Source organism: Gastrolobium bilobum, unplaced genomic scaffold, assembly GCF_033153095.1.
Source record: "Gastrolobium bilobum isolate Gb01-03AN ecotype WA unplaced genomic scaffold, APGP_CSIRO_Gbil_v1 utg17041, whole genome shotgun sequence".
Lineage (NCBI taxonomy): Eukaryota > Viridiplantae > Streptophyta > Magnoliopsida > Fabales > Fabaceae > Gastrolobium > Gastrolobium bilobum.
The window spans coordinates 186,716-211,005 of NW_026896744.1; the positions used below are offsets into that span (position 1 = coordinate 186,716).

At 38.3% G+C, this 24,290-nt stretch overlaps 1 protein-coding gene across 3 annotated transcripts in view; it reads right to left on the reverse strand.

Annotated features, from left to right (window-relative positions):
* Nucleotides 1–725: 725 nt before the first annotated feature.
* Nucleotides 726–24,290, reverse strand: part of LOC133301764 (uncharacterized) — a 31,397-nt gene continuing 7,832 nt past the window's right edge. For 2 of the 3 annotated variants that reach the window (XM_061501457.1, XM_061501459.1), the window contains exons 11-24: nucleotides 15,747–15,798; nucleotides 14,982–15,083; nucleotides 14,748–14,894; nucleotides 14,425–14,587; nucleotides 14,108–14,338; nucleotides 13,809–13,969; nucleotides 13,303–13,431; nucleotides 13,089–13,206; nucleotides 12,802–12,997; nucleotides 7,772–7,883; nucleotides 7,538–7,692; nucleotides 3,349–4,768; nucleotides 2,716–2,910; nucleotides 726–1,575 (exon numbers count right to left, since the gene is read on the reverse strand). In XM_061501457.1, the coding sequence (XP_061357441.1) occupies nucleotides 1,105–1,575; nucleotides 2,716–2,910; nucleotides 3,349–4,768; nucleotides 7,538–7,692; nucleotides 7,772–7,883; nucleotides 12,802–12,997; nucleotides 13,089–13,206; nucleotides 13,303–13,431; nucleotides 13,809–13,969; nucleotides 14,108–14,338; nucleotides 14,425–14,587; nucleotides 14,748–14,894; nucleotides 14,982–15,083; nucleotides 15,747–15,798 (3,652 nt within the window). In that variant the 3' untranslated portion in view covers nucleotides 726–1,104. The remainder of the gene's footprint in view (nucleotides 1,576–2,715; nucleotides 2,911–3,348; nucleotides 4,769–7,537; nucleotides 7,693–7,771; nucleotides 7,884–12,801; nucleotides 12,998–13,088; nucleotides 13,207–13,302; nucleotides 13,432–13,808; nucleotides 13,970–14,107; nucleotides 14,339–14,424; nucleotides 14,588–14,747; nucleotides 14,895–14,981; nucleotides 15,084–15,746; nucleotides 15,799–24,290) is intronic. The other variant, XM_061501458.1, reaches the window with a different exon arrangement.

Here is a 24,290-nt window from a genome sequence, read left to right on the forward strand (position 1 = left end):
GTAATATTGACGTTGCTTTTATAAAGAGATCTTTAGTTTGAATAATAGTCTTGTTTTAAACTAGGAACTAAGTCCAGGCTCACATACATTCGGCCCAACGGAGAATCTACATAGTGCAAGAATCCCAAAGATATCCTCCTACTTTTGATTATGTGCACATAACGCTACATATCTTAGATACCGTCTCAAAATAACCAGATCTCTCTTGAACAGGGCCGGAGGAGATTCTCTCCTTAACTATCTCGGCACATCTAGAAAACAATTTTAAAAAATCTTTTCCTATATTAATTGACTTGGGTAAAAAATAATTCAGCATTATATAAGGAATTATGGCATCACAAGGTACAAACACAATTCCTCTTATATTCTCTAACTTGACAGAGCATTTTATAGGTACATCACCTCCATTTGCTCAACCATTACCACCATTCGTCAAGATCAAAAGCACCCAATGTAAGGAACCCAAGCCATCAACCATCCGTGAGTTGATGAGGGACTGACTAATGACCATAGCCATCCAATAAATGGACAGCCACAAGCAAGGCTATTTCGATACTATAATATCGCAATATAATATGCAATCTGGATTAATGAAAATATGTTACACACTCCAATGCTTCATGTAGAGCAGTAAATTTACCAAAACAGGAAATTAAATTTGAACATCGAGATGCGGAAAGGAAATATAGGTGCACAATTTAGTCAAGTGCACATGCATCACCAAATATACATATCGATTCATTCTGAGGGAAAAGATGCATTGTGACGAGTACAAGTCTCACAAATAAACCATTACTACTAATACAATCATACTCCTTGCTGAAATCTTCTCAAAGGTTCAATATAATTACAAAATTAGGGGGAAACAACATATTCTGTAATCACTAAGAACAGGTCATCTAGAAAAGAAAGAAAAAAAAAGAGAGGAAACCATCACAATCGCATTGAAACTCAAAAGCAGTGTACACAGAGAGAAACCCTATAATCTATTCAAGATTTGGTGCAATAATTTTGTTTCCCTCCCTCTAGTATATTTTCTCTATAATACAACAGCTTAACAAGGTGTAACACGTTATAGCAAGTATTATTATCCATCTTGGAGACTCAACCAAATGGAGAAGGAACTGGTCCTGCAAGTGCGTCTGATCTTTTGATGCTTCCCATTCCACAGACGATGCATCCAGGTGCAGTCACGGCTGAAAATTTGGCTCCACAAAGGTCACAGATATCATATCCAATGGTTGACAACCTGCTTAAAGTGGCAGCACAGAATTGCGAGGGATCTTCCAAAGGATCAATGGACTTGTTAGTCAAACCCCTCTGAACACACAGGTCAATCAGGCTCCTAAATTCCTCCTGCTTGTTTGAAGGTGCCTTGGACAATAAGAGTTCTAGCATTTGCTTCGAATATGCATAATTTTGGACCTCCATGTTTCTTTTGATGGCAGTTCGAATGCAATTTATTCTGTGCTTAGCCAGAAGAGGCAATGAACCGAGATGGCGTGAAAGTCTTGCCATCTCATCTTTTGCACTGATTGCACTTGGACCATGGACTTTCTGCAAACGTCCAATTTCCTGCAATAATAAAGGAAATAAAACTTTAAATCATCCCATGCATTACAAAACTCAAAAAGTGAAAACAATTTTGGAGGTTAATGTCTAAACAGAAAAAAAACTACATTTTTAGGCCCCAAAGGCTAAAGACTCCCTGACGTAATTTACCATGTCTGTTTGACCACAAATCAAGCACAAAATAGATTCAGCTCAATTTATGTGGTAGACATTTTATCCCAAGGTTTTTTACATGGTATCAGAGCCTCGCCACCCCCCACTTTCTCTTGTGGCGTTTCTTAGCACAGGTAGGTTGGGCCTGTTGCATTGTCCACTCTTCAAGCCCAATGGGCTCTCGTGTGAGGGGGCGTGTTGAGATATATAGTCCCACAATGGTTGTATGTGCAACTAATTTGGAGTTTATAAGGTCTTGGGCACTCCCACCCTTTGAGCTAGCTTTTGGGGTGGTGTATCCCAAGGTTCTTTACAGTTTATCTTCTGCCTAGCAAGATTGACCCCAACTAGTATCCAGTCTCAACAGATGGAATGGAAACTAATTGTGATGACAAACAAAATGAATTAAAAGAGCCCGGGTGTCCGATATTAAAAAGGGAAAAACATGACATTTTCTTCATATATATTCAGATCAACGAAGACCGTAGCAGAGCACCACTTTTCTTGTCTCTGTCGCTCTTGCTTTCTTAGGAGTCAGCTGACATCTCTTACACAACAAATATTGATAGCATGGAAGGCATCTTAATACAGTTTCTCTGATACAGCTGACTTGTGGCCCAGAGAAATTGTAAAGAACTGATTCAGCCAAAAAGCTTTTGGGTGAAGTTATATTAATGGTTTTATATATCTCTAACACGTCCCCTCACACAAGAGCCCACTAGGCATGAAGGTTGGATAATGCACAGGCCCCACTTACCTGTGCAAAGAAATTTCACAAGAGAAAATTTGGGGCGGTGAGGATCGAACCCGTGACACCGAAGCTATCATGTAAAGAACCAATTCAATCCCAAAGCTTAAGCTTTTAGATGAAGTTATATTAATGGTTTTGTATATCTCTAACAGAAACAAAAGCTCATTTACCAAATTTATATTTTTGGTGAGATGTCCACTCTACCTATGTTGTTTAAAATGGAAGAATGGTAATAGTACCCGAAGAAGAGTGACTGCTATCTTGTATTGAGCACAGATAGTTGCTTGAGCTTTTATGTCACTTCCACGGGATTGTTCCTTAGCTAATGCAAGGAAAGCTTCATCAAAGCAAGACAACGCATCTGGAAGATGATTTAGCTCAAGGTGAGCAAGTCCAGTCTTGAAACATACAGAAGCTGCAGCCCCACGGGGAACCTGTCATAAGAAGATCCATGAGTTTGGAAACACTGAAGAAACAATACATGCTCAGCAGGTTCAGTAAAAAGCTAGTTTCTCAGCTGTCATTCTCAGAAGAAATAACCCTATCCTGCTTTATAAGTACAATAGCTAAATCAAAACATTTTCTCAAGCAAACTTTCTTAATTTCTTCTCCAGCATCCACAGAATTAAGACTGGAAAAATTAAAAAGGAAGTATTCCTTTCTGTTTATTTTACATGCCATTTCAGTCCAGAACATCTAATTTTAGCATTCCTTTCTATTTTTTTCCCTGACAACCATAGAAAATAATGGGCACATTTGTCCGAGAATCATAGAACCTCAAACCATGAAATAGCACGAAGTTTCTTTATCGCTCTGGTTAGGTGTCAATCATTTACATGTATAAGGATGCCTAAGCATATATTTATATATACCTGTCCAGGATGCACAGAAACTGGTTGAGAACCAGTTTGGGGAGGCTTCTCTAAATCAGCAGAATACGGTACGCCAAGTACACTAAGATCAAGAGGTTGGCTAGAAATTTGTGCCTGAGCAGCCTGCAACTGAGATTGGGGTATGCCTACAGCCTGAGCTGTTTGTGGTGGAACACCGCCATCGGGAAGTCCTATGGACTCAATTGGAACAACAGGTTGCTGAATGGTTTGAGGGGGAACACCACCTTGAAGACCAACATCAGCTTCAGAAGAACGAAACTGATCAGGAGTTGTCTTGCTAATTTCAACCCCTGAACTGAATTTGGAGAGAAAAGTTCCAGCAGGAGGCATTGATGCAGCTACCTGCAGGGAAGGAACTGTATTATGAAAGAAATCCTCTGGTATAGGTCCTGCTTTAACTCCGCCACCTACAGCCCCAGTAGTTGGCTGTGAACTTGATTCTGGTTGAGCCAAGGAATCTGTACCAAAAAGGTCACCAGGAGTTGAAACAGTAGCATAAGCCATTCCTGGAGTAGCTGGTGGCAGGGACAAAACTTGGCCAAGATCCTGGCTTCCACTGGTCAATGACCTGGTCCTCATTGGTGGAGCTAACCCTTCACCAAGTCTAAACTGTCTCGTGGCTTCTTTAATCTTATTCACATCTACAGTAGAAGAGTCAATTGGCTTGTCTCGTATTTTAATGTGTATTTTTTTGGTTTTTGATACTCCTTCTTCATCACTACTGCTACCATCGTCAGCAGCTCCATACATGGATTTTTTAAATTCTTCTTCCGCCTTAGCCTGTTCATCAGCTGAGGAACTAGCAAGCTTTTTGTTAAGGCTTTCCCGACCCATCAATGAATCACCTTTGGGATTACCAACCACATTCGATTGATTAGATATGGATTTAACTGAAGATGCTTCAAGACCATTTACTTTATTCTCATTACCTGCTGGCATGAAGGCCTTAACTAAGCTATCTTCTCTCACCTCTACAATATTGCCCCTTCCTTTAATTGAACCTAAATATATACCAATATGATCTGTAATAATAGATGGAACCGGACCATCATCAGTTTTCATGTATGGTGTCACCTCTGCAGCAAGCTCCCACTGAGGTATATCTTTAACAGTAGTAGGGGTTTTAATTTCCCAGTTTCCACCACCCCATTCAGGTCCTTTTGGAATCATACTCTCAGCAGCAAAGTTGGCAAATATACCTTGTGTCCATCCAGTAGATCGGACTCGTAATATCCTTTCACAATATCGCCTCAACTCTGAGTCAAGACCTTCTTCTTCCAATTTCTGAGCAAGACGCCGCATGGCGCTAGGATTAAGGTGGCATATAAACAGATCAAGCATGCCTTCATAGTCTGCTATAACTTCAAATGTTTCTTTTGCACTATCAAATTGACCAAACCTGCAAAAAGTAACAACAAAATTGAATAGCACATTATTATTCAAACAACTACAGTATCATCCAAACATAAACTCATCAACTGTACGAGCTCCAAGTTCCAGCAGTCTAGGCAACAGACACATGCATGATATCGATCATAATTGATACAGGAGGAGCTATAAATCAATGTTAGGAAAATAATACTGATCTTTACCGAAATAAGCATTATTCACATATAAACAAGCAAATAGCCTTCCAAAGATAATTTGAAGCATTGTACAGAGAGATCCTTCATAAAATGGGAAAAAAATTAAGCTAGATGCGAGAATAAATAGAAATTTTAATATTATGTGCAAATCCTTTCTTTTTTAATGATCATACTCATCAAGGTAACAGATGGATGGATTGGATGTGTTCACAGGGAAAGAAAGAGAATCAAGAAGCATATGTTGAAATCCATGTCTCAACTACACCTCGCACTCAATATTTATATAATAAATGCAAAAGGATACAATTTTCTTAATTACAACTTTTATATGATACAGCGAACCAAGATACTTACATTGAACCGAGACATTATAACACACACTTCTAACACTCCCGCTCAAGTTGGGATATATAGGTCATAGGCACCAATTTTGTTACAAAGATAACTTATCAGAGGATCTCTTAAAAATTTGGTGAAAACATCCACAAGTTGATCATTTGAACTGAAAAAATTAGTGGTGATGTCTACAATTTTCCTAATTACTATATTTACATGATACACTAAACCTAGACATTTACGCTGAAACTAGACAAGATAATACACGTTGCTAACAAAATGGATTTTGGATTGGATGACAATAGATGGATCAAAAACTATTATGGTTGGTTTGTCAAGACGTGGTAAACCAGTAGTTTAGAGGGTATATTCCCGAAGAAATACTACAAAGAACCATCAGTGTATGCAGTTAATTAGTTAGGTATGTTAAGAAGTTGTATAAATAGAGTGGTGTCTCTGTTGTTAGGCACTTTTGGGTTGTTGTAAAGTAAATGAGAGTAGAGTCTCATTGTGACGGGAGTTATTCCCTTGAGAAAAGAGCAAGTCTCTTGTAGTTCTTGATTCCAAAATGAATAAAAATACAGCAATTTTTTCATCCTTCACCTCTTTCTTTGATCAGTTTTACTTTGTTGCTTGATCGTTTCAAAAACAAATCATTAATCTAGTTCTGATCATTTAAAAAATTGTCAAGGAAATCCAATCCATACACGATCCATTTAATAAATGAATATCCAATCCATCCGTTAATCATTTTTCATGGATGAATATCTGACTCATCCATTTAAAATCATATTATATATTCAAATCTTATTCTAATTTTATCTCTCTCTTACCTAAAGCCTACCTCACTTAAATTTCTTGTACTCTCAATTAGTCTTTCTTTAAAGTCCAATTTATCTCTCCAAAATTCATTCACTCTCTTTCTCTCTCACACTAAAATCCATTAAATGTTTTGACGCCTACTCTCTAGCTTCTCGACCATTATACCTACTCTAGCAGTAAATGCATAAAATTAGAATGAATGCTTCCAACAAAGCTTCTAAAACACAGAGGAGAGAGTGAGAATTTGGATAGTTGGGAAGGGAATGTGTTAGAGAATATAAAACCATTAGTGTAGCCTCACCCAATAGCTTAAGCTTCTGGTTGAATTGGTTCTTTACATGGTATCAGAGCCTCGGTGACAAAGTGGTCATGAGTTCGATCCTCACTTCCCTATTAATAAAAAATAAATAAATATTATGGAGTTCCTTAGCACAGGTAGGCTGGACCTGATGCATCATCCACTCTTCAAGCCCAATGGACTCTTGTGTTAGGGGTCGTGTTAGAGAATATAAAACCATTAATGTAGCTTCACCAAATAACTTAAGCTTTTGAATTGAAATGGTTCTTTACAGAATGCAAACAAAGATGATTTGAAGCATTTCAATTCAAAGCAAGCAACGGTGAGTGCTGCTTTGTGCTGGCTGAAAATAGGTTTGATGATGCAATCATATTTATTGAAAGGTGCTGAATGATGTTCTTTGTAGAGAGAGCTATGACAAAGCAAAATAGGATTTAGAGTTTCAGCGTGTTTTGGTTAATTTCTATTCAAGAGCTCTAGGGGACTGCAAATGGCTCAATTTATCTTTGGTCCAATGGATCAAGAGATACGTTGGATGGTCTTTAACCATTCATTAATAAAAGCTGAGACTAATGTTGTATTGGATTGATTAAATTTATTTTTATAATTGGATAAATTGGACTGGATTTGTAAATGGACGGTGGATTAATGGATCCAATTACTCATCGTGAGATATAGCATGCTTCTTTAGTGGAGATTTTTTTTGAAAATATCACCCTCCATTTGGTCTGAAAGATTAAATTTCTTATTTCTTACATATAGAAAAACTGTTAACTGGCTCCCTAAAGTTCTAGTTAGCCCTAGACTTCTAGTTACTTCATCACTCATATTACATTCTTACTTCACCCAAGAATCGGACACAATCATAAATTTATAGTTATTAACAAGATGCAACAGCCACTAAAAAGTCCATAAATAAAAATTACTGCTTTCATAATAATATAATACAGATAACATTGTAGATTAGCTAATGGCTGGTATGAGTAAAACCTAAACACATTACATAGAGATTAAATTATTAAAATGTCAAAAGTATAATAATAATGTAAGCAAATCAATAATAAATAAATCCCTTTAAGTACAATGACAGCACCATAAGCACAATGAGATTTCCTAGTTTGCCTACCTGATACAGGCATAACCCAACTGCCTGAACCGGTGAAATAAATGAGACGTGGGGGGACATCTTGGATAATCTCTGGAACGCAGAAATTCATCTTTCAAAACAGATAAAGCAGTGGAAAAACGAAGAGCTTTCACAGCATAGACACCTCGCATCACCTAAGATCAAAATTTCAACATGCTCAGAATTTCAGATAGAACAAAACTAAAATGCCAAGACAAGAATTCTATTGCTTACCTGGGTGAACTGTGGACCTGATTGTGATAAAGACACAGCTAAATCTCCACAAACAGGAGATCCTCTAGCAAGGATGTCCAGAGACCTTGGTGTTATACGCAAGCTGTCAAACCTTCAATCAGATTAGAATTTACAGTGTCAATGCAACCAGCTTTGATATAGATTTAGTAAAAAAATTGGAAAGTGCTCCTGATGTCTAAAACCTGGGCTTTTTACCCAATAGGTGCAATTTTATGTGTATATTAGCAATTTGGTGCAAGTCATGGCTGCACGACATGACTTAGTGTTAGTTTTCTTTTAAATCATCACCAAATGCCATGACTTAGGTTTGGGTCTTATTTGATAATATTATTTTACTAAAGTCATGGCTCTAGACCACAACTTAGGGTAGAATTCTTTTTATATTGTGTTATTGAAGTCATGGCTCGAGGCCACAACTCAAGGTGCTGCCTCCCCTTGTTCTAACCACACCAATTCTTATTCATCTTCATTGTCCTGTTTACTGCCACTCCCATCCTTGTCTTGTGAAGGCATAAGAGAGCGAAAATCTTAAAGCACCAGTCCAGCTAGAATGCTGAGAGGGGAGTGCTATACTGGGAAAACAAACATTGATGATGGTGTTCCCACATACTGAGATGTAGAGGGAACAAATTGAAATGATTGTTGATAGTCACGAGCGGAAGAACTATATAAAACGTACTCATCATTATGTATGTAACTAAGATATGCCTGTGTTTGTTTGTCACCATATACCCTCAAACGTGATAGTACATGTCATCTTCGTCTTCCCAGCTCTTGCTTAGGAACAAGAAAATGTTGAATAGGAGTAGCTTCCTCATGTATAGATCATGGTTATCAATCTCAGATAGCAACATGGAGTCACTATCCAAAAAAGCTATAGTGGGATGGCCTCTATACCAGAGATTAAAGATAAAAAGCCATAGAATAAACACATAATCACCATCAAAATTGAAGATGATGGAATTAATTACTAAAAGTAAAAGGAGAACTGAGAGGGCGTGAGTATAGAACACACAAATAAAAATTGAACAGAAAGCGCCTGTGCGTGTGAAGAACACAACACTACATAAGCAAAATTCAAACAAAGACCCGTGTGAACAGATACTTATGAGTGAGCAGTGGCCAGCGAGCAATGGGCGTGTCAAAACACAGAGCATGAATATCTGCATGATTAGAAACCTGTGGGGGAGCAATGGCCAACAAGCAGTGAGTGTGCCAAAAAAACGCCAGACTGGGCCTGAAAATGAAATAATGCTTGCGTGCAGAGGGTCAGGGGCTGGTCTGAAACAAATGTCACTTTTAAGTGTTTTTTGAGTGAATGATCAGGGAACAAAGGGTTTCAAACCTTAAAAAAGGAGGGGAAACCACAACAACGCTAAAAGCAAAGGGGCTAGAAAACTCGAAAAATTGGGGCAAAGATAAACTTTTAGCTCTAATTCAATATAGCAGTCGTGATACAAAAAATGAGACATAATGAGCAACTTTTAGCTGCAGGATGCTCCGCTCGCTCCAGCACTAAAGCACAAAATTGAATACTCTGGTACCAACGAGAAGATGGATAGATGGATCTCGTCTAACATATGCAACATATCTGCACAGGCCAAATTAGTGGTTTGATTGGGGTAATCAATGTAGTTTGGAGGGGCAAAGTAACCCCGGATCTTGTACACAAAATAATACAGTTATAGGCTGGTTAACACAATTAAACTGTAATAATATTCAAGTGAATGTCATAAACCAACTACCCCAAAAGTTTAAGTTGTTAGACAAAGACACATGAATGATTTTATATTTATAAAAATATTTATAAAACACCCCATATGCCCTTTGGTTTTGAAGTATGGACAATGCAGAGGCCTACTTTGTGCTGATATTCAACTTTATTAGAAGAATGGAGATGACAAAAATCGAACTCTAAATCACTTGGTGATAGAGGGGCTCTGATACCATGTTATAAACTAACTTACCCAAAAACATAAATTGTTAGGTGAAGACACATAAATGGTTATATATTACATCTCTAACCGTGAATAATGAAGTAATGTTCTTAAAGCAGAAACAAAACCTGCCGCTTGCTAGATATCGTGGGGTGCAATCTGATAGATATTGATCCAACAACAATGGAAAATTGGAACCAAAAGAGAGAGATATTGTACTGATATGGTAAATTGTCAATACAACTACTTGAATAAGGAAGTTGGTTACAACAGTGATAGAAACTGAAGGAAAATTACAGGAAATGACAGAAAAATAGTGATAACCTAGAGTAAATAAAGAGGGCCTAGTCTCTTCCAGGTCCCAACCTAAAACAAAGGTTACAGATCCTTTCACTCCTCTCAATTTTCTTACTTATCTCTTCATTTATCCCGCCGACATCTCTTAGGTAGTGTTTGGTTCGGGACATATGAAAATTATCCCATCTAAGTGTAAGTGGGTTTCCTAAAACTCCACGTTTGGTTGATGACAAAGTTCCCCTTAGCCATCATTCCTCCTTGCCCAGCTATCGACAGATGAGTGTAAAATGGAAGAAAATCTCGGATTCACTTGCCCTCTCTCACCATGGTATTGTTGTGAAATTCGTTTTGATGGAAAAAGGAGATGAAAAATAAAACAAGTTTACCCCCTCGTTAATCAACAGGTCAGGAGCATGTTTCAGTTTTCAAGCCCATGGATGAGGAACCAATGGCTGTGAACAACCCACGAGATTTACCAAGTTCATCCAATGGTGAAGGTTTAAAAAGAGGGACAAAGGTGGGAGAAGGAGCCTTGAGGGAAGTTGCAGCTTACATATTAGATCATCCAAGAAGTGGACCACGTTTGGTATCAGGTGAAGACATTGGAGGTAATTGTGAGGACATTGGACCTGCGGCATTTCCAGTGGAAGATGTGCATAAGATTACTGTGCTTGATATAAGAATGGCTAATGCAGACAGGCGATGGAAAGAGTCAACGACGATAGCGAAAATGGAAGACAGAGACACATTATGGTTCGAATGTTGTGGTTCGAAGGTTGTAATGTTTTTACAAGGATAGTTTTGTAATTTAATTAAGTTTTCCCATCAATATTTTATCTTCAACCAAACACACATTCCAGAAATTTAATTCAATTTTCCTGGTAAAATTTTGTCCAACCAAACAACTTTTTTAAAACTTTCTTATCTAACTCACTTTCCCTGCAGTTCCCTAGTATTAAAAAATTTCACCTCAACCAAACACTACCTTACTGAATTATGTTAGTTGGCTTCTAGAATATTCCTTCTCTAATTGACGTTTAGCTGATTCAGCATGACCTATCATGCTCTTGTACTTCCTACGCAAATAAATCTTAATGGGAGGACCCATATCATAATCACAAGTACAGCTCCAAAAATTCACAGTTCCCATGTAAAAGACTACTACATGAAAGGCCCTGCCCCCAAACAGCCAAAACACCTCTTTACCTCGCATATTGATGGTATGAAGGTTGTTGAGATATATAGTCTCACATTGGTTGTATGTGCAACTAATGTGAAGTTTATAAGGTCTTGGACACTCCCACCCTTTGAGCTAGCTTTTGAGGTGGTGTATCCCAAGGTTCTTTACTTGGTATCAGAGCCTCGCCCCCCCCCCCCTTTTCTCTTGTGGAATTTCTTAGCACAGGTAGGCTGGACCTGTTGCATTATCCACTCTTCAAGCCCAATGGGCTCTTGTGTGAGGGGGCGTGTTGAGATATATAGTCTCACATTGGTTGTATGTGCAACTAATGTGAAGTTTATAAGGTCTTGGACACTCCCACCCTTTGAGCTAGCTTTTGAGGTGGTGTATCCCAAGGTTCTTTACAAAGGTCATTGAGGTTATGTGGTTTTGTGGAATCAAATTAGCATATTTAGACCAACAGGATTACATAATAAGATCGTGAAGTGAAATATGGAAGAATCAAGGTCAACCACTTTATATATATTGACAATGCATTCATCAAACGTCAATATGACCTTCACAACATTAATATCAGAGGTAACTGAGTTGTTTTTGCCAATTAACATTGTGAGTAGATTGACATATGGATGGCACGCGGTATCCACCTCCTTCAAGACCTTCCATATACTAGTTATTTACATAATAACTCATACTACATGGCACAGTCCGTGTTTGACAATATAACTTGTGAGGGTATATATCCATTTAGGAATCGTGCATGTGATAAGGTACACTACACTATAATAATATTACTCTAAAAACAAAAGAATCATTTCCATGGGCCTCACAACTTATATAAATCAAGATAACAAAAATCCCTAACCAGAGTCGCAGCTCATGCACGATTTTCATGTAATAATATAACATAAAAAATTGTACCAAAAGAATATTTAAAAAAAAAAGAGCTGCATGAGGTGGCAAAGTGGAAGTAATATGTGTCTCTTAAGGATAGGACGTGTTTTATCCCTGGGTAAAACCTATGGGAGACGGGCCATATGATTTCGTTCTCAGCCCAAAAGGAGTTGGGATCTTAGAGTTGGAGTGCTCATTCATGGCATCAATCCGTGAACACCCCACCCCTTTTAGTGATTGAAAAGTTATCACTAAAAGTAAAAGTTCACTCAAAAAGTATTAAAAGAAAAAAAATCTATTTGCAAATATATAAAGATAAGGTTGCGTAAAAGGATTGCCCTCACTCCACTCTTATTAGTCGGTGTTTAATGGGAAGTGGATTTCTTATTTTCAGTCATGACTTAAAACCAAAAAAAAAAAAAAACCAAGCCTATGTCATTGCCTAGAGCCACAACTTTAGTAAGACTATATATATATATATATATATATATATATATATATATATAACACCCAAACACCAGCCAGGACTTGAACCAAACTATTCATTTTAGACCATATTGGGAAATAATCTTTAACTTGCTGCAAACTGATAATATATACATTAAATTGCATCTGTTGGGTTAAAAGGACCCAAAAATTTCTGCTATATACAAATATTAGAATTTTTCTAAAAGGAGTTCAAAGGTAGAAAAGAAGGAAACCTCGACGTTATTTGGTATAGTATTTCTGACAGGTCAAGCTTCTGCTCAAAACTTAGCTGCATTGTGGCAAATCCTATAAGTATTGGTTCAAGAAGACCAACAAGACAGCTTTTGATCTCAACCCCCTTCTTCTGTCTGGGATTTATTTCAGTAGGGCTAGCGAGCAACAAACGATCATTCAAAGCACCAACCAAGACTGAAAAGGAATTCATATAAATAGATCCGCAGTACTGTATTTGAAAAAATAGAACATGCTATGACACCCCAGCGTGCAGCAAGAAAATTACCTGCATAAGGCATACTGATTGAGAGTATAGGTCTCACTTTTCCATCCCAACCAAGTATACTGACAGCAGTAGCAGTAGAAAAAAGAAGGGCAGGCCCAACCCACAAGAGAGATCTAAAGTAAGCATCAGTTAAGGTTCTAAGAAAGAGAGTATATATGATACAAGAAAAATAAATGGTTTCTTGATTTCATAAAGAAACAAATTTAAAGGATATTGAAGGAAGTCCCTTGTCAAATTTTGTAGAGGTTCCTGCAAGTATATCAAGTGCTGCCGAAACAATAAGGACTCTCTGTGTTGTTAAAATTCCTGCAACGTATCCCCTCAGAGTTTCTTGCCAGTGCACCTGTAAAATTAGAAGAAACATGGATTAATTACCTAGCAGAATCATAATAGAAAGTTATTTGGTAATATTTCCAAAACAAGGAATCCTATGATCAAAGACTTTCACCCAAGGGAAGAGCAAGGATGAAGAATGAAAAAGCTCCTCATTTTTCTTGGTTTTTTTCTGTGTTTTTTTTGGTTTTTTTTTTGGATAGAAAAGGCCGTAAGTTGTAACAACCTATAAGACAAGGAAACAATCTCTAAACAGAGGCAATAAAATTGGTTTAGTACGCAAACAACTTCAAAAATTGGTTTACTCTTATCTTCAATTATTCCACTTTAGATGTATGTGTGTGCCACTTTCTAATCATAATTAAAAAGCACACTTCTGTATGATACCTGAAGCACAATCTCGTTTCTTTTCAACTTAATTGACTTTTTTCCCTCACCCTTGGTCGATATATAATGGCCATTGGCAGTTGAAGTTGATAGGCGGTACCCTTGTATGAGCTTTACTAGTCCAATTTGGTTCCCATAAGAAGCAAACATCAAAGTTGAATCTACAATCAGAGAAACCATTTCAAAACTTATGCTACTGATAAACTAATGCTAAGCTTGTAGAAAAAGGGACAAGAGTATGTGTGTGCACGTGCGTAAATAGATAGGGAAATATGTGTTTGACGCATATATTCAAGCACCTAATGGAGTAGAAAAGATACGATCAACTTCAGTTTCAAACATAAATGGCGTTGGGCCACGAATTGAACCAGCACTAGTCTCTGCAGGTTGGTTTTCTTCAAAAACTTTATCATTGTCCTTAGCTTCTTGTGACGCCCCTCCTGGTAGAGTATATACAGCCAACCCTGTCCTGTCATCATCGAGTATAGCAAACTGATTTTCACTGGGGCCAATAAATGCTGCGTCTCGGCCTACAAAATGATTATTTGAATTATTAACACATAATGCATGACCGGACTCTGGAAGAAAGAGAAATACATTCCAGAGACAGAAATACCTTTCATTGTGCTGCTTTTACTCTGTGCTGTTCGTGCATCAGTATTTTCCCAATAAAGCACAACTTCATATGTAGCACCACTAAATTCATAAACTACGAGAAATAAGTGCTGCTTTTTACTGTACATCAAGTATTTTGCTCGGTACTCCACATTTCCAGGAATCTAGAGAAAAATAATGAACATTACAAGGTTTAATTTGCCAATTGGCATAATTTTCACATGCTAAATAAATACTTACATACCAATATTATGTAAAATGAAAGTCTCAATAGAAATCACAAATACAAATGATATTTGTAGGAAATACTACTCTCTACATTACCGAATTATATAGCTTCCTAAAGATACTGTCAGATCCAGAAGAAAGATTATGCGCCATAAGGTTCAGCCCATCCATATAGAATGCCCTGACAGGATAATGAAGAACTCGATTTGCTTTACTAAAGAAATTTAGCTCCAAATGAAATGGCTGGTAGTAGATAAGTGGTGTCAGTTGATTGAACAAAAAAATCTAATGAAAAGAAGTCTCAAAATTAAGTTGTCACCAGGATCATACATCGCAAACGGGAAAGTCCTTCAGATGATGCTTGGAATCTAGAACAGTAATGAGGGGCAAGCGCGATATTGGAGAAATTTTTGCATGGCCTTCCATAAAATGCTACAAGAATCAGTTAAAAGTACCATTAGAAATGATAAGAAACAAAAGCACAGATCTCTACTGCTTTGTCTCCTAACACGTGTTATGTGCTGCTCTAGTTCAGAAACTGCCAATCATCTTTGTTTTCATTGTTCTGCTGCCATCTGGAATAAGCTCTTTGGGATTTTCAACGATAACTGAGTCTTCCCTGAGGACTTGAATCATTTTCTCTCTATTAAATTTAGAGGTTTTGGTTTTTGCAAAGAAGTTACAATTCTGTGGCAGTGCTCTGTCTTTGCTGTTCACTGGTGTCTTTGGTTGGAAGAAATGCTAGAAATTTCAAAGGCACTTTGTCATCTCTAGACAACATTTGGGACAGGGTTACTTTCTTGGCCTGTCTGTGGTGTTCTACTCATGGGCTGTTTGGAGGTGTTTCTTTGTTAGACATGCAGAGAGATCTGCATGCCTTGTTCCATGACTCGATCTCTAGTTTCTATCTTGATGGCATGGAAATTTTCAAAAGCTTTCTTAGGATATTAAATGAGGACCAGTAAGGTGATTTTAAGTTGTCATTGCATCTTTTTTGTAAATTCAGGCTCATATGTTGCATATGTGATGTGACAATAAACCCCTAAGCAATAAAAAAAATAAAATAAAATAAAATAAAACAAGAAAGAAACATACACTATAAAGAAAAGCCTTCCTTGCAATGTCCGACATTGTAAGATGACTGTGGCTGAAAGAAAGGGTGGAGGTGTCAACAATGCTACCAAATTACTGAACAACAAATTGTATCTACTGAGCAACAATCCAAGGGAGAAAAAAATGAAGCAAGAATTACAAAGGAATCTGACCAGTTTCAAATCTCAAACTACTAATCTAATGTTTAATCTCAACAAAAAAACTTCCCATGTGTCTAAATCTGGTGTCTGTAAATTGATTATCAAAATGGATTATCTTGGACCTTACAAATTGATTGAAGTGGACTATTGACTACACCTTGTCATCCCTAACTCACCGTTATAGTAAAAATTCTTTTCTGCATCTCATACAATCCTTCAAGAACCTAGAAGGGCCACCAGCTGTAAAGTAAATAAAATCAAAATTCTGTTTGAGGCACTATGTATCCATCTACCTTAGCGTTACTTACTTTTTACCCACTTAAAAGCTTAAACTGAGAGAAAAGAATAAAAAAAATCAAGCCATGAGTTACAAAGGAACTCAACCAGTTGCAAACCTCAAACCACTGACTTAAAGCTTAATCTGAACATAAGTTTTCCCAAATCAAGTCTAGGACTGGTGTCTGTAAAGTGATTATCAAATATCAGATTATTTTGGACCTTAACAATTGCTTGGAGCAGACAGTTGACCTTATGTCATCCCCAACTCACTATTATAGTAAAAAATCTGATACAGCATCTAATGCAATCCTTCAGGAACCTAGTACAGATCCTAGCCATAAAGAAAATAAAGCCGAGTCCGTAAGAAGCACTATACATATTGCTTATGGTTGCTTTTACTGAATTTCCAAGTTCATCAATCAAATTTATCAATTTTTAATAGGAGTCATTCTACTAGCAGAAAGAATTAGTTATTGGCAATACCGGATTTGAACCCGTGACCTTTCAGTCACAAAGGAATACCTTTACCACTGCTCCAGGCTCGCTCTCTATTACAGTTAGAATTATATTAATGAGTGAAAAGCCCAAGGGCATAAGAACAACATCTAAGACTGACTACAAACACAAGTAGAAGATTACAAGCTCCAGCATTTTTCACAGTCACTACGTAATGTATACTCTGACATTTCTCTCTGCAGAAGGCCACAAAATAGTTGTAGCAGATGACACTTCAGCTGAATGTTATGTCTACACTCCTCCTTCACTTGACTTTTGAAGTTAGTCTTATCAAAGTCCCTTTCAAAAGTGTTCATAATAATTAAGGTGGTGTTTGGATGGGCTTTTTTCAAGTCAAAAGCTACATTTTTTTCTGAAAAAAAGGACTTCTGGCATTTTTATGATATTTGGATGGTGGCTGTTAGAATATTAGATATGATATGATTAGATATGATTGGATTCCGTCTTATCCGTAAATATTCTGACTGTATTAGGATTAGGTTTGGGCCTTTCACTTAAGCCCATTAGGGTCTCTATATATTGTAACTCTCTGACACAGATCAATACACAACATATTATTTTATATTCAAGTTGGTATCAGAGCTCTTTCATTCTGGGAACCCTCGCTTCCGCTTAGAAACCTTGTTTTTGCTTTAAAACCTAAGCCCACTGCTTAGGAGTCCTCTTTCTTGTCGTGCGTCCTTCCGGCAAGCCTTCTAGGGCTGTACACAGCCTCTGAGTGATTTTTCCAAACGCGTCAGCACCTCCGACGGCCACCGGAACCACCGCCCGCCGTCAGAATCACTGTTCAGGCAACCGGAGACTTTTTTCGGCGACTTTTCCGACCAAACTTCACGCGATCAGGACCCTCTCTTCCCGGCGACCAGGTCTGTGGTGGTCCGGTCAGCAACGCATCTCCCAAGCGCCGTCACGCGCCACCTGTCTTCTCTGCGCGTGGGCTTCACGCGCCACCTTCTGCCGGCGCGTGGGCACTATTCTGACGGCTTTTTCCGGCCGGTCTTGGACAGAGAAGCTCGCCTTCTCCTCCCCTTTCTGGATCTGTGATTGTTTCTCTGTGGGTCTGACCTTAGACGCGTGGTTCTTCTTGATTGGATATCGTTTGCCTTCGTTTACGGCTTTTATATTTTATCTTTAAATGGCAGCAGCATCTCCTGATCTCTCGGAGGTTAACTCTCCTTCTATTGTTGCAAATATAGCTCAGTCAGACAATGCATCATTTGGTTCAGGTTCGGACTATGCTGCACTCCAAACCCCTCTCAGGAAGGCTTCTCCTCAGTCTCAGCCTTATACTGGTAATCCCGTTGCTTGTGTTTCTCATTCTACATCACTTGGCACTTGGATATTTGACTCCGGTGCTACCGATCATCTCTGTGGTAATAAGGAACTCTTTACATCTCTTACTTATTCTGATCATTTACCGTCTTTTACCTTTGCGGATGGAACCAAAGCCCCAGTTCGTGGGATTGGACAAGCTCGTCCGACCTCTACCTTGGCCCTGACATCTGTCTATTACATTCCTGGCATCCCTTATAACTTAATTTCTATTAGTAAGTTGATCCACTCCCTCACTTGCACCATTACTTTCTCTAACCATTCTGTTTCTGTGCAGGATCCGAGTACGGGGAAAATGATTGGAGTGGGTCGTGAGTCACGGGGGCTTTATTATCTGGATGTGCCTCGTCCTTCAGTAGTATGCTCTCTCACAGAATCTCCACAACTTATCCACAGTCGCCTTGGTCATCCAAGTCTTTCAAAGTTGCAGAAAATGGTTCCTCTTTTGTCCGGTCTTCAGTCTTTAGATTGTGTGTCATGTCAACAAGGGAAGCATACACGCTCCTCTTTTGCCAGTCGAGTCAATAAACGAGCTGATGCCCCTTTCTCTCTTGTTCATTCAGATATCTGGGGTCCAAGTCGTACCTTGTCTGTCTTAGGTTTTCGGTATTTCGTTACCTTTATTGATGATTTTTCCCGTTGCACTTGGACCTATTTAATAAAAAATCGTTCTGAGTTATTTTCCATTTATAAAAAGTTTTCTACTGAGATCCATACTCAATTTGGTGTTTCTATTTGTATTCTACGTAGTGATAATGCTAAGGAATATGTTTCTATTGATTTTTCTAATTTCTTGGCCACACAAGGTACTTTACATCAAACTACTTCTCCTCACACTCCACAACAAAATGGGGTGGTTGAACGTAAAAACAAACATCTCATTGAAACTGCCCGTACCCTTCTTATTCATATGCAGGTTCCCCTTCACTTCTGGGCAGATGCTGTAATCATCTCTTGTTTTCTCATCAATCGCATGCCTTCATCTGTGCTCCACAATGACATTCCTCATAATCTATTGCTTCCAGATGTTCCTCTTTATCCTCTAACTCCACATGTCTTTGGTTGTACTTGTTTTGTTCATGATCTCACTTCTGGTAAGGATAAGTTAACATCCAAAGCCTTTCAGTGTATCTTTCTTGGTTATTCTCGTCTTCAAAAGGGTTATCGTTGTTATTCTCCCGACCTTAAGCGTTACTTAGTTTCCGCTGATGTCACTTTTCTTGATCAACAACCCTTTAATTCTATCCCATCTCAGATGTCACAGGTTGATCATGTACTTCCTGTCCCTTTTCTTGACTTGTCTTTGCCAACTGCAGGTGCTTCTATTCCAGATGAACAACCTATTGCTTCTATACCTGAGGACCGTCCACTTCTCACCTATCAGCGTCGCAAAATTGTGCCTCCTGTCGACTCGACTCTTGCTGACTCATCGCCCACTGCTGTTGCTTCTTCCCCTCCGGATCCTTCATCAGAGACTCTTCCCATTGCTCAAAGAAAAGGTACACGTACTACTCGTAACCCTTATCCTCTTTATACCTTTTTGAGTTATGACCGTCTTTCTTCACCTCATTTCACCTTTGTTTCTAGTCTTTCTTCTATTTCTATTCCTAAGACCACAGGTGAAGCACTTTCCCATCTAGGGTGGCGCCAAGCAATGCTTGATGAGATGACTGCACTTCATTCCAATGGCACTTGGGACCTTGTTTCAGCTCCTCCAGAGAAGTCTATAGTTGGTTGTCGTTGGGTTTTTACTGTGAAAGTTGGACCTGATGGCCATATTGATCGTCTCAAGGCACGTTTAGTTGCCAAGGGTTTTACTCAAATCTTTGGCCTTGATTATAGCGATACATTTTCTCCGGTCGCTAAGATGGCGTCAGTCCGCCTCTTTCTTGCCCTTGCTGCTGTTCGTCACTGGCTACTCCTTCAACTTGACATCAAAAATGCCTTTCTTCATGGTGATTTACAAGAAGAAGTTTACATGGAGCAACCACCTGGTTTTGTTGCTCAGGGGGAGTCTGGAAAGGTGTGTCGTCTTCGGAAATCCTTATATGGTCTCAAGCAGTCTCCTCGAGCATGGTTCAGTCACTTCAGTTCTGCTGTTCAGGCATTTGGCTTAATCCGCAGTAAAGTTGACCATTCTGTGTTTTATAGGATTACATCTCCTGATAAGTGTATCTATTTGTTAGTCTATGTTGACGACATCATTCTCACCGGAAGTGATCAAGACGGAATTCGTCAGTTAAAACAGCATTTGTTTAGTACATTTCAAACAAAGGACCTTGGGAAGCTGCGTTACTTCTTGGGAATTGAGGTGGCGCAATCCAGACAGGGCATTTCTATCTGTCAAAGGAAATATGCCTTGGATATCCTAGAAGAAACTGGTATGTTGGGGAGTAAACCAGTTGATACACCTATGGATCCTAATGTCAAGTTATTGCCCGGACAGGGGGAGCCGTTATCTGATCCTGGACGTTATCGGAGGCTAATTGGGAAGCTCAACTATCTTATTGTGACTAGGCCAGATATTTCTTTCGTTGTTAGTACGGCTAGTCAGTTTCTCGATTCCCCTTGTGATTCACATTGGGATGCTGCTGTGAGGATCCTCCGATACATCAAAGGAGCACCAGGAAAAGGTTTGTTGTATTCAGATCAGGGAAATACAGAAATTTGTGGTTATTCAGATGCTGATTGGGCAGGATCACCCTCGGACAGGCGCTCTACTTCTGGCTATTGTGTCTTCTTTGGAGGAAACTTAATTTCGTGGAAGAGCAAGAAACAACCTGTTGTTGCTCGATCTAGTGCAGAAGCTGAGTATCGTGCAATGGCAAATGCTACCTGTGAGTTAGTCTGGTTAAAGCAGTTGATTCAGGAGCTTCATCTTTGTGAACAGAAACAACCCATGACACTCATCTGTGATAATCAAGCTGCGCTACATATATCCTCTAATCTTGTCTTTCATGAGAGGACCAAACATATAGAGATTGATTGTCACTTCATTCGAGAAAAGATTCAGTCAGGAGAAATCAAGACTGCTTTCGTCAACTCCTCTTATCAACTAGCGGATGTTTCCACTAAAGCCATTAGAGGTCCTCGGGTTGAATACATTTGTAACAAGCTTGGTGCTCATAATATATACGCACCAGCTTGAGGGGGAGTGTTAGAATATTAGATATGATATGATTAGATATGATTAGATATGATTGGATTCCGTCTTATCCGTAAATATTCTGACTGTATTAGGATTAGGTTTGGGCCTTTCACTTAAGCCCATTAGGGTCTCTATATATTGTAACTCTCTGACACAGATCAATACACAACATATTATTTTATATTCAAGTGCTTCAAAAAAAAGCAAAAGCCAGAAAAAAGCTAAAAAATGTGACTTCTTGGAAAAGGAGAAGCCAAAAGCCATCGACAAAATTGCTGGACTCATTTTACCCCACTCATTCAAGAACAAACTTCAATCCTCACTCAGAAGCCAAAAGAGATTGAACCACGCCACTGACGACAGCCAAGGATCGCTGACTCCAGCGACAACCACAACTTCCGCCATGAAACATACATGAGCTCGACAACGAGCAACACTTTGGTCTCTCAGTCCCTCCAGCGGCAACCACATCTGCGTCGGGTTTCAAGAGGACGAGGGTTTGGATTATCTAGTGGTGGTGTTGATGATACTCATGTGGAGGAGAAATTATGGCATTTGGGGTTGAGGGAATTGATTGATACCAAGGATTTCACCTGGTGTCGGCTTCTTCATCGGACCATCAATGCATCGTTCTCTTCTTTTATTTTTTATTTTGTTTTATTAAAATTTTAAAAATAAAAATTGAATCTTTATGAATCAGTGTTGTTTTGTGTTGTTGTTATTGTTGAGATTGGGCAATGTGTAAGGCTGGAGACCTTCTTGCTGGAAAGATTGTGGCTTTGAAGAAGGTTGAATCTGATAATGTGCAGCAAAGTGTGAAGTTCATGGCAAGATAGAAAACGAAGGAGACGGTGGAAATGGCAGCTGAAGCGAAAAAAGAAAGAAAAGAAAGGGGCATAACAGTCATTTACATTTAAAAGTTGATTTTTATTTTAACATCCAAATAACATTTTTACTCAAAAGCACTTTTTAAATATTGTATCCAAACGCAAAATAATTTTAACTTTTAAAAAAAATAATTTATAAAAAGTCCTTTTTTCAAAAGCCCATCCAAACGGGCCCTAAGTTCTAAAGTCAGTCTCACCAACTTCCTTTCATAGTTCAACCACTTTCCGTTTGTCTCTATGCCCCACAGATGTTCGAACATACCAAAGAATATATGCTATATAGTAATGTAAAATGTTTTACACAAACATTTAATAGTCTACAGAATTGCAGCTTTAAATTGAACTTTGTCAAAACCTCCTTTCTATGTGAACCTCCTGTTAGAGTATAATATAACATTAAAGAGGCCCTCACCTAATGGCTTAAGTTTTTGAGTTGAATTGTTTCTTTACATGGTATTAAAGTCTCGGCGTCCTGAGTTCGATCCTCGCCACCCTCATTTTCTTTGTGGAATTTCTTAGCACAGATAGGCTGGACCTGATGCATCATCCACCTTTCAAGCCCAATAAGCTCTCTTGTGAGGGGGCATGTTAGAGTATAATATAAACCATTAAAGAGGCCCTCACCTAATAGCTTCAGCTTTTGGGTTGAATTGGTTCTTTACACCTCCCAACAATAAAATAAGTAAAATATGTAATCATAATCACAAATGCCCAAAAAAAGGAAAGAAAAGAAAATTACTATCGACCTCCAACATAGCATAGTCCGTGAATATGAGCACTGCGCATAATTGCATACAATAGATAGAAGAGGGTTTAACAAGCCACCCCACAACCTAAAGAAAATCTGCTACCCAAACAATCATACATTATTAACAGTAACCTCCACCATGTGCAACTTCCAACACTAATGCACCCCATACTTGTTAATAGCCCTGCTTTAGCGCGCTATAGCGTAGTTGCATTGCAGTGCAGCGGCCAGCCTCCACAGACTGTGCCGCGACGATCTGGCGAAGTGTAGCAGATGTAGCGGCCGCTATTCCGCTACAGTAGTTTTTGCAAAAGTGTTTTCATCGTAGAAGGAAGAGATTTACAACTTAGATACAAGTGAAAGTGAAGATGAAGATTTAGATGTTCATGATTTCAATTATGATTAGTTCCTTCAGTTCTTTGATTTTGACATTTCACTTACGTGGCAATTTGAATTTTGACTAACTTTGCCACTTTATTTTGTTGTGTTACATTATTTGGGACTTTCATTCCTTCAATTTGCTTATGATTTGAATTTTAATGTTTGAAATCATGTATGTTTGAGTTTGAGATCCTTCAAATTTGTTTTTTATGCATAGTAGTCAATAGCGGCGCAATAGTGCCGCTAACCGCACCAGATGCGCGTTGCGCAGACCCACCGCAACAACTTTCTCCGTTCCGCTCCGGAACGCCGTTGCGGCCTCATTTGCGGCCAAAAAGCGGCCATTTGCGGCTAAATAGCGGCCATTTGCGGACCCTAACCCACTCCTTCACTCCCTCCTCCTATAGCACGACACTGCCCCTTTTCTCTCTATCATCAATATGTGAGAAACATGTGTGGCTGAGAAAGAGTGAGAAGAAAAGATGCAGAATGTATGTATCCATTCTGGAGAAAGAGAGAGGAACGTCGTCGAGTCCTCTGCAAGCGAACCTGGTTATTGGAGAGAGAGAAACGTCTCTGATTATAGGAGAGAGAAAAGATGAAGAGAGAAATGCCTTTTCCACTCTCCCACTTTCTAATAAATGTATCCACGTTTCAGATTTTCATTCTTTTAAAAAAAAAAATTCTATTGTTTAAATTGGCTGTTTCTTACTTTATGTTTTTTTTCTATTGTTTTAAATTTGCAGTTTAAAACTTTTAATATAATTAATAAAACCTGACAGCTAAAATTTCTTTTTATAATTTAAAAAGTTATTATTTTTTTAATAGTTAATTAAATTGTTAAATATTATTTAAATTGTTACTTAAATATTTAAATTTTGTTAAATAAAAAGCTATTATGTTAAAATTTTATTTTAAATTTTAAATTGTTAAATTTCTATTATGTTAAATTGTTACTTAAATTTTATTTAAATTGTTTTTAAAATTTTAAATTGTTAAATAGTTAATTCAATGATAGTTTTGATGGGAAGACTTGAAATTAATTATAGTTGAAATTGAAGGACCTGTAAATTATTTGAAACAATAAAATATTAT